Source organism: Enhydra lutris, unplaced genomic scaffold (assembly GCF_002288905.1).
Source record: "Enhydra lutris kenyoni isolate GAN:26980312 unplaced genomic scaffold, ASM228890v2 scaffoldscaffold38, whole genome shotgun sequence".
NCBI lineage: Eukaryota > Metazoa > Chordata > Mammalia > Carnivora > Mustelidae > Enhydra > Enhydra lutris.
Genome location: NW_019154122.1, coordinates 7,548,515 through 7,558,552, shown reverse-complemented (window position 1 = coordinate 7,558,552; position 10,038 = coordinate 7,548,515). Strand labels below are relative to the sequence as shown.

Below are 10,038 nucleotides of genomic sequence, written 5' to 3'. Positions count from 1 at the left end.
AGGCTGGTGAAGCCCCCACTTAGAGGCCAGGAAACACTGGGCTCCCAGTCCAAGCTTTGGGATTCTGCCCCTATCTCTGGCCATCTGCCTCTCTGCATCCCTTCACTTCCTATACACCCATGTGCCAAGGCCAGTGGCCCCTCACCAGCTGGCCAACCCGGTGGGGCTGGACGGGGAGAGACAGAGAGTAAATGCCCTTCAGTGGGGCTGCAGGTGGGGCTGGTATGAGGGGCCTGACTCCAGGGAGCTATGGTCATTGGGGGGCCGGGACGAGGACGTGTTCAGCCACGTCCGTGACAGTTCAGGCGTGATCCAGCTTCTGGAACACAGGGGCCGGAGCATAAACCCGACCTCTGGGGCTGGAGTTCACCTGCAAGCCAGAAGGGAGGAAGGGGATTATCTAGCGGGCCCACCAGGGTCCCCAGGGTCTCTGGGCACTGAACAAGGGAAGGTCTGTGGTGGCACGGGTTTTCTGGGAAGATGGGGTTATAGCTCTGCAGTTACTGGTTTTCTGGGTTAATGATTTATGGGGGATGGGGGCTGGGCCCTTTCGGGCGCCTTCCTGCGCTCCCGCAGCTGCTGGGGAAGGCGTGGGAGAGCAGGTGGGCTGGAGTGCACAGACTGAGCCAATGACCCCTCTCTGCTTGTTGAAACTTTGCCCTTGAACTCCATCTAATTAGGTTTCTGGCCTTGTTTCACAGGCGAGCGGCTGGGACGGTGCTGGTTTGAGCTGGACCCTGTCTGATGGCTTCCTCCAGCCCTCCTCCACAGACTGCCACAGGTACCGTACCTAATGACCCAGCTTCCTGCGCGGCCCTCCTCAGGTTGGGCCACGGGGCTGGTGGCGGCACTAGCTCTGGAGCAGGCTGAGCCTGCCTGTGAATCCCGCTCTGCCACTGGCTAGCTGTGCCCCCTTGGGCAGGTGACTGCCTCTTGCCGCCTCAGTTTCCTTGTCTGCAACATGGAAGTCATAACTCCTTCTCCAAGAGGAGACTGTAGACAAGGGGTGGTTCTGAGATCCCCTGGAGATTTTAAGCCTTTTTTTTTTTTTTTAATTTTATTTATTTATTTGAGAGAGTGGGCGAGAGAGAGAGAGCACAAGCAGGGGCAGGGGCACGGAGAGGGAGAAGCAGATTCCCCACTGAGCCAGGAGCCCGATGTGGGGCTCGATCCCAGGACCTCGCGATCGTGATCTGAGCTAAAGGCAGAGGCTTAACAGACTGAGCCTCCCAGGCGCCCCTGGAGATTTTAAACTTTTAAGATCACAACCCATAGACGTGACAACAGGAGTGTTGTGTGCTTGGGGGTGTGAGGGTTGAGGGGAAGGGCCGGGTCACCAGCAGGGCAGGGTTGTCAGAGTTATGGGCTGCCTGTCTTTGGATCGTCCTCTGGGGGCGCGGAGAGCAGACAGGTGGCCAGTAAAGGCTTTTCCACCGGCACAGCCCTGTCGCCGACACTGTGCACTTAGTCGAGCGACTTGGTGTCTGCATGGCTTTGCTTCCTCACCCATAAACCTGGGGACAGTAATGACACCCTCTGGGGAGCTGTCGCAAGGCTTAACCATACAGAAAGTGCTGGCGTGTGGTAATCAATTGCTCCATGAATGGGAGCTGTTATCCCTGTGGATGTCGCAGGACAGGGGGCTGATGCTCTGCTCTGAGTCCGGGGCGGAGACCAAGGAGGGGCCGCTTCCTCCCCAAGCCTTCGTGTTCTTCTCCGAAGGGTGGGGGACCCGCACAGTGAAGCCGTCTTTACGGCACACGGGTGGCTTCTCAGGTCTCCTGCCTCTGGGTTGGCTGTCCCCGGGCTGGGCCAGCTCTGGTCCAGCTGCCTGTCCAGATGGGTGGGAAGGGCTCAGTTCAGCTCTCAATTATCCAATTATCCTGATTTTTCCTTCTGATAAGGAGCCCTATCTGGACGGCCCAGTCTCAGGAGCACGGGAACAGAGCTGTGGGGAACAAGAGCATCTCCTGATGTGTGACTGTGGCTTGGCTCCCAGGAGGCTCCCTGTTCTGTCTCCTGCTGTGGGCATTTTGCACCCTTTCTCCTATTCACCAAAAAGTGAGGGGCGCCTGGGTGGCTCAGTGGGTTAAGCCTCTGCCCTCGGCTCAGGTCATGATCTCAGGGTCCTGGGATCGTGCCCCGCATCAGGCTCTCTGCTCAGCAGGGAGCCTGCTTCCCCCTCTCTGTCTCTGCCTGCTTGTGATCTCTCCCTCTCTGTCAGATAAATAAATAAAATCTTAAAAAAAAAAAAAGTGAGCACAAAATGACCTTATGATTACATCAGCTCAGTTCCATTCCACAAACATCTGACCTTTATTGCTCCAGTTGTACCTGATATTGCTGGCTGGTATCGGGTGCTTGAAACAGGCTTTCTGCCATGTGCTGATGGTTTGAGAGCTTCCTGCGGCCTTACCAAGTAAAATTCAAACTCCCCCAAACACCTCTTCATGGTCCTACAGCTGCCAGCCTCTTTGCTTATCATGTCTTCGGCTCCCCTGGGTCCCAGGCCACGTGTTCTCCCCTTCTGCCGTGGCCGCAGCCTGGGGTACCAGCCCCCGTCATGACCCTGGTAGACATTTATTCATCCTGCGAGACTCTGTGCAGGGGCGGCCCTGTGCCCAGCGTTGTGCCAGCCCGGCCAGTGCGAGCCCCCGGATGTCACTGGGCACGGCTCAGGCCCTGGGGTTCCAGGCTCATCTCTTGCCATATTTGCCTGCCTCTCCCTGCAGTGAGCTCCTTGACACTGAGGGGCCACGTCTTACTCCTCTTTGAACCTCCTGGCCCTGGAACCTGCTGGGAACAGTCCCCTGGATGCAGACGTGACTATGACGGTCTTGCCTGACGTCCCTGCACGCAGTCCATGGCCGGGGCCTCTGTGGGCCGGGCCTGTGCCTGGGAAGGCCAGTGCATTTCCCCCGGAGCCCGGGGCAGGGCTGGGACTCGTGGCAGTCATCATAATAATGTAAGCATAACAAAGATAATGGTAACACCGCTCCAGCGACAATGGGTGGGACCATTATCAGCAATGAGCAAGGGCCTCACACCTGGCTATCTCACACTTGGCTCTCAACACCTGTTGGTTCATTCTGCCTTCTCCCTCCTGTCCCCTGTCTGGGTCTTCCAGTGAACCCGAGAGCCGGTCGCTATTCCTGTCCTCGTTATAGGTCAGTAAGCTGCGGCCAGGGGCTACTGAGACCCTGTGTTCCTTGATCGGCAACTAGGAGAGCTGGGGTTGGAGCCTGGTGGTCCGACTGACTCCCTGGTCACCACCTGATACTGGCCAGGCACATGGGGTCCCCACTGCGACTCAGGCCAATTTAAGTACGAGGGACCAAGGACACTGAGGCCCCTGGGGTCAGGGTGCATCTGTGTGTGGTGTCAGGAAAATAATGGGTGGGGACTTTGTAGTCTCATTCCACCATTTTAAAACTTATTTTGCTTTATTATTTTTTTAAAAGATTTTATTTATTTATTTGACAGACAGAGATCACAAGTAGGCAGAGAGGCAGGCAGAGAGAGAGAGGAAGGGAAGCAGGCTCCCCGCTGAGCAGAGAGCCTGATGCGGGGCTTGATCCCAGGACCCTGAGATCATGACCTGAGCCGAAGGCAGAGGCTTTAATCCACTGAGCCACCCAGGCGCCCCTTGCTTTTTTTTTTTTTCAAGATTTAGAGCATGTGCGCGTGAGAGGGAGCTGGGGAGAGGGGCAGAGGGAGAGTGAGAGAAGCAGACTCCCTGCTGAGTGGGGAGCCTGACCCAGGGCTTGATCCCAGGACCCTGAGATCCTGACCTGAGCCGAAACCAAGAGTTGGATGCTCCACTAACGGAGCCACCCCGGTGCTCCAGTGTTTTTAAACTTTAAAAACCACAACCCATAGGGGCACTTGTGTGACTCCATCTGTTAAGTGTCTGCCTTCAGCTCAGGTCATGATCCCGGGGTCCTAGGATTGAGCCCTGCATTGGGCCCCTTGCTCTGCGGGAAGCCTGCTTCTCCCTCTGCCTGCCGCTGCCCCTGCTTGTGTTCTTTCTCTCTCTCTCTCTGTCAAATGAATGAGTGAAATCTTTAAAAAATAATAAAACCATAACCCACAGGCATGAGAACAGGAGTATGCGCACACGTGTGTGTGTGTGTGTGTGTGTGTGTGTGTGTGTGTGTGTGTTTTCAGCAGATACTTACTGTGCACCTACCATGTGCTGGGCACTGGAGTGTAACAGTGAGCAGGACAGACTGGAATCCTTCATGAGCTCACATTCTCGTTAGGACACAGTAAAATGCATAAAAGTGTCGGCCGTCACCACTGACGAGGGCCATAGACAAAAGTAGAGCAGGCAGGGCTATCAGGGAGTCCAAGGATGTCTCTGCGGGCTGTTTTGGTCATCTGGAGATGACCTAGAGTAAAGACCTGAAGGAGGTGAGAGCAGGAGAAGATACCTGGGGAAGAGCATTCTGGACCCCAGGATGGAAGGTGCAAAGGTCCTGAGGCTAGAGCACATCTGGCACGTTCATGGTGCACCAGGGAGACCAGTGTGGCTGCTGTGGAGTGAGCGAGGGGAGAGTGGTGGAAGATTCGACACCCACTGTAGGTCACAGAAACAATTAATCCAGCTTCCAACTCAACCCCTGGATTTCCTTTATTAGTTCTTCATCTCAGGGCCTGGTGTCCAAGGGCTCAGCCAGCTTCTGGAAGCAGCAGGGCTCAGTGGAGAATGTAGAATGGGAACGAAGACAGAAAGAGCTCTGAGCTGCCTCCCCACTTACTCGATGTAAGATTGTGGGTGTGTCACTTTGCTGCTTGAATCTCTGTGGCCTCGTCTGTCCAGTGGCGGCGGTTGTGAGGCTTATACCAGGAGCTGCGTGGGGCTCATTTCAACCTTCTCAACCAGGGTTTGTGTCTCTGACCTGGGGAAGGAGCTTCAGCCGCCGGCCACATCACTGCCTGTCGATGTTGGCCTGAGCTGTCCCCAAAGCTCCCAGGAGGAGAGGGGGGCCCCCACCTCAGAGACCCCCATCTGGTGGGGAGGAAGCCTGAGCTCTGGGCTTCAGCTGCACTCCTGTAGCTGGGGAAGGGCCTTTGTGAATTTGATACATTTGCACCTGGAATGTTCTGCTCTGCAAACTCCCAGGTCCTTATGGGGAAGGGATTGGATTTTTCTAGTCCAAGAGACTGCTAATGTGGGATATGCTCATCTGTCCGTCAGCTGTTCCATCCAGCTGTCTGTCTGCTCCATCCACCTTCCTGCCTGCCTATTCCTCCTTCCAGCCCTGAGCACCTGTGGGGGCTGAGCCCACAGATATGGGCCTGGCTTCAAGGATCCCGGCTGGGAGGGACCTTACTGACAACAGGTGTTACTGTGTGATGCGGACACACAGGGCCTTCGGCCAAGGGCTACATCTACTGGGCAGTTCCCAGGCAGGGGTGATTTTGTCCCCCAGGAGACACTGAGCAATGTTTGGAGACACCTGTGGTTGTCACAGCTGGAGGCAGTACCTGCTTCTAATGGGCAGAGGCCGGGGATGCTGCTGTCCATCCTGCAGGACGCCCACCACGAAGACCCCGGGGCCCCAGAGTCAGTGGGGGGCGGGGTGGAGAAACTGCGACCTATTTCCCAGTTCATGTTCACCTTGGCCATATGGGGCGGGTGCTGTTTTTATTATCCAGTCTATGGAGGGAGAAACCAAGCTTCCAAGAGGTGAAGATACTTGCCCCGAACCACACGGCTGGTAGGGGGCCCAGGCAGGGCCGGAGCACGAGCTCTGCATCTTGTGGCATGAGCTACAGTGGAACCGAAGGGGCGGTCAGCTTTGCAGACTTCTCTTTTTTTAATTTAATTTTATTATGTTTTTAAAGATTTTATTTATTTATTTGAGAGGAAGAGAGTGAGTGCAGGACTGTGAGTGAACGTGAAATTGGAGGAGCTGGGAGGAACGGGGAGGAGGGACGGGGGAGCGGAGAGGAGGGGCAGGGGGACAAGCAGACTCTCTGTTGAGCAGGGAGCCCAGTGCGGGGTTCGGTCCCAGAACCCCGGGATCATGACCTGAGCCGAAGGCAGACGCTTAACTGACTGAGCCACCCGGGTGCCCCAGCTTTGCAGACTTTTAAAACCAGGCCACATTGCCCTTTGGTTTTGGAGCAGGTTGGCATGAAGTAGGGGGATGGCAGAGTGAACCCCTGAGGTTCTGTCCGGCCCTAGGTTCGAGGAAGGAAGTCCTCCAGGGGAGAAGACCAGGGACCTCAGCTTGGTGAAGTGGGTGGAGAGGTGAGGGACCATTAAGCTCTTTAGGAGAGAGAATCCATTCCTTTTCTTGTTTAACAGAAGTTGCTGAGTTTCCACCGTTGGCCAGGCCATGACCCATCCCTTAAAAGGGATCTTAGGGATCTAAGATCGGCCCAGGAATACAAATAAGCAAAAACACATCCTCACAGGTTATACGGGGAAGGATGGATGTAGGAAACAAGGGGCTGCAACAGAGGGGGGCCGTGGCGGAGCCGGGGCTCTGCTTCAGTTGAGCTTTGATGGACAGCAGGAGGGCACAGCCGGGCCGGGAATCTGGGGGCGCAGGCTCCTCACCCCTGCCAGCAGGTCTGCACCTGGTCCCTGCAAAATGGCTTCCTTTGGGCTCCGAGCACCCAGGCAGCTGTGTTTCATGTGGCTGGGCTGTGTGCAGGACAAGTGTGTGCGCTCACTTACACGTGGGAAAAGCATGCAGGCACGCACACGAAGGGAAGGACACACGCAGGTGTGTGCTCACACGCACACGCACAGGTGCAATGAAAAAGCCTCCTTGCTGACAAATGGGGAAAGAGGAAACATGAAAGGCGTACATCCAACCAGGCTTTGATCCCTCCTCTCAGTCTACTGCTGACCTCCTTACAGCCCTCACCAACCACGGGTCACCCTTTCGAGCACAGGGAGGCCAGCCGGCCCGGGCAGGGGTCTCCTCGAGTCCCTGGGAACTGCCGTCACGCCGTCCCTCAGGCCCACAGCAACTCCCTGTGGTAGCCATTGCCTTTGACCAAACCAAACCCCAGACCCTGCTACTGCTAACTCCTCCCTTTCAGGAGATCAGCTGGTTCCGGGAGGCCCCGGCCCCTCCCCCGAGGCGGAGGACGACCCTGGAGAAGCTTTTGAGTTTGACGACAGTGACGATGACGAGGACACCAACGCTGGCCTGGGTGTCCCAGGCGTTGCTCCAGAGAAGGACATCGAGGACGCCCCACTGATCCACTTGGACTCCGCCCCCATCACTGGTAAGGTGTTTTTGGGAGCCTTGGGTCCTCCCATTTCCGGGCCTCTGGGGCTACAGAAAGCCTTGAGCCTGGTGGAAGCTCCAGGCTCCCAGGGATGCCTCCCAGCCACTCCACTGTCCCCAGAAGCAGGAAGGGAAAAACCACTGAGAAGTTGCATTCCAAGGCTTCCCTTGGGAACTGGAGATTCCAACCGTTCCTGCAGCGTCTGGCTTACTTTGACACATCAGTCATGGAAGTGGTGGGCCCCATGTTGGGCTCTGGGCACAGTTGCTGCCCAGGGCTTGTGTCTCCGAAGCCCCTCTTCCCTGGCAGCTTCTCCCAGGGAGTCACACCAGCTGGAGAAGCCACCCCCCAGGCATCCCGGTGGCCCTAGGGGTGGGAGCGCCCTGATAAGGCGGTGTTAAATGACAGCTTCTGGGCTCTTGGATTGTGTCATCTGGGAGAGACTGGGGACCGGCCTAGCAGGAACTTCCTGTAGGCTTGGGGACAAGGGCTCCTTGAGGAGCTGGGGGGTGGGGGGCAGGTTCAGAGCAGGCAGAGCTGCTGATTCCGGTTGGAGTTGGGACGTGGGCCACAGTGGTGGGAGGGGAGGTGGTGCAGGTAGGACAGGTAGGGGAGCTTAATCACAGTGCAGTGTCGGGGGGGGGGGGAGGGAGACAGGAACCCCGCAGGCACCCAGGTTGGCCCAGGCCCTGTCTCCGGCACCTCAGGGAGGCTGGGAAAGGGGGCGGGGATGGATCGGGTCCATAGGGACCAGCCTATGGTCTGACGAGCTCTCCTCTGCTCTCTTCCCACAGACCCAGACCCAGCAGCCTCACCACCCCAGACACAGTAAGTGAGCCTTTGCTTTGGTGGTTGGAGAAAGAGGAGACACTGGGCAGGAGGTGTGGAGGAGGGTGGTGCTGTCCCCAGGATCACTTGGGCTTTGGCTGAAGCTGCATCAGCCCTTCTCTCGCTCTGTGACCTCCTCAGCCAGCTTGGGGATGGGCTGCACGTCTGCGGCTTGGGGGCCATAAAATCAGAGGCCTCTCAGGGTTTTGCTCACTGCTGCTTACTGCCCGGCTTTGGGGACCTGTGTGCTTAGAGAGTGGTGGACCTGGCTTTAAATCCTGGCCACCCTGGCAGGGGAAGGGGTCTCCTTTGTCCCCTGGTGTGCTGAACCGGGGGGCCTGATTCTCAGGCTGGTGTTACCCAGCGGGAAAGCTCAGAAATGCAGTTTCCCGCCCCAGGTCCCTGGAGTCAAGGCAGATCTGGACTCTAGGGTCGGAGTCCCTGTATTTGCCATCTGGAGTGGGTGGGCCCTGGGAAGGTTTCTGCTGGGCCGGAGGTAGGGATTGGCCTCTTGTCCCTGGCTGGGCCTGCCTGCCTTCTCCTTGTGAGTCCTGGAGGCCAGGCTGGGTGTCTGGCTGGTGCTGGTACAGTGCTGGGTGGTCACTGATGGCTTGGAGAGCTGGGGTCATATACCATGCTGTGATTATCAGCCCTGCTGGTCAGGTAGCTCAGAGAGTGTTTCTGGGAGAGGGGCACAGCCTCTGCCTTGAAGCCACTGCCCACTCACCTGTCCTTGGACTCGAGCTAGGGCAGCCTCAACCCCCTTGAAGACCATCTCCTGGCCACAGTGGGGTGTGAGCTCTGGAGGTTCAAATCCCCACCTAGCCCCTCCCTAGCTGGGTGGCTTTGGGCTGCCTGGGAACCTCTCTGAGCCCCAGTTTCCCTGTCTGTGTGATGGAAGTAATACCCATCTAGGAGCATTGTGGGGAGTGAGAGAGGCTGTTCGAAGGACGAACCAGATGTGTACCCTGAGTTCATTTCCACTTCGCCTCCTGTCCTTACTGGGTGTTTCCAGTGATGGGGCAGGAGGGACAGAGTCCCTGTGCTTGGAGCGTCCGCCTCTCAGGCTGGGCCTGGATTGCGGGGTGGCTTGAATAAATGCACCTTTGAGTTCCCTTACTGGGCCAACACTGGATCTTGTCAGGAGTTCTCTGGAGCCTCCCTGCCTGCCCTTAGTTTCCCAGATGTGGAGATTGGGAGCAGGACTTGTCCAAGGCCACACGGTGAGATGCTGGCAGCCTTGGACTCCTCGTCCAGTGCTCTCTGTGTGCTCCCAGCTGCACCCTCCCATCCAGATCTCTGTTTACTTCAGTTCCAGCTTCTTCCCTGGGTGGTGATTTTCCACTCCGGAGTCTTCTGGGGGAAGAACCATTCAGATCTCCAGCCTTCTCCTTGTTATCCAAGAGAAAGGGAAAAAAACAATTGCTTTCTTTTCTTTTTCTTTTTTTTTCTCAGAGTTTCCTAAAGGTAGTCACTAAGCAAACACTGTTTTGAAAAACCAAATCACCCACTGGAAGTCATTTCACCAAATCTCCCTGCATTTCCCCCCTGGCCCCTGCCTGGAGGTTTGGAAGTGGCCCTGGCCTTTGCCTGGCCGCCTACCTGGCCTCTGGGGGCTCCTGATGATCCCAGATCTTGGCAGAGCTGCAGCCCCTGGGGGGGTCTGACCCCCATCAGGGCGCTCACTCCCAGCTAGGGAGGGACGCAGGGTCGGTCTGCATCCCACGTCCCCACTGGTGAGCCACCAGGCAGGAGCATGTTGGGGAAGAGAGGCCTGGAGTCTGGGTCCTGGGACACCTGGGAACTTGGGCTCTGAGCCACAGGGAGCTGGCTTCAAGTCTTTCTCTGTGCGGCTGCGCGTCTTTGAGCAAGTGGCTGCCTGTCCCAAGCCTCCCTCCGATCAGTAACGAGGGCATAATCAGCCTCCTTTCTTGCGGAACTCCGGGAGGCGTATGT

At 57.0% G+C, this 10,038-nt stretch overlaps 1 protein-coding gene across 3 annotated transcripts in view; it reads left to right on the top strand.

Moving 5' to 3' along the window:
* Positions 1–744: 744 nt before the first annotated feature.
* LOC111154660 (Rho guanine nucleotide exchange factor 10 like) overlaps positions 745–10,038 on the top strand; it is a 101,421-nt gene continuing 92,127 nt past the window's right edge. For all 3 annotated transcript variants that reach the window (XM_022514451.1, XM_022514450.1, XM_022514448.1), the window contains exons 1-3: positions 745–781; positions 7,063–7,251; positions 8,049–8,082. In XM_022514451.1, coding sequence (XP_022370159.1) covers positions 745–781; positions 7,063–7,251; positions 8,049–8,082 — 260 coding nt within the window. The remainder of the gene's footprint in view (positions 782–7,062; positions 7,252–8,048; positions 8,083–10,038) is intronic.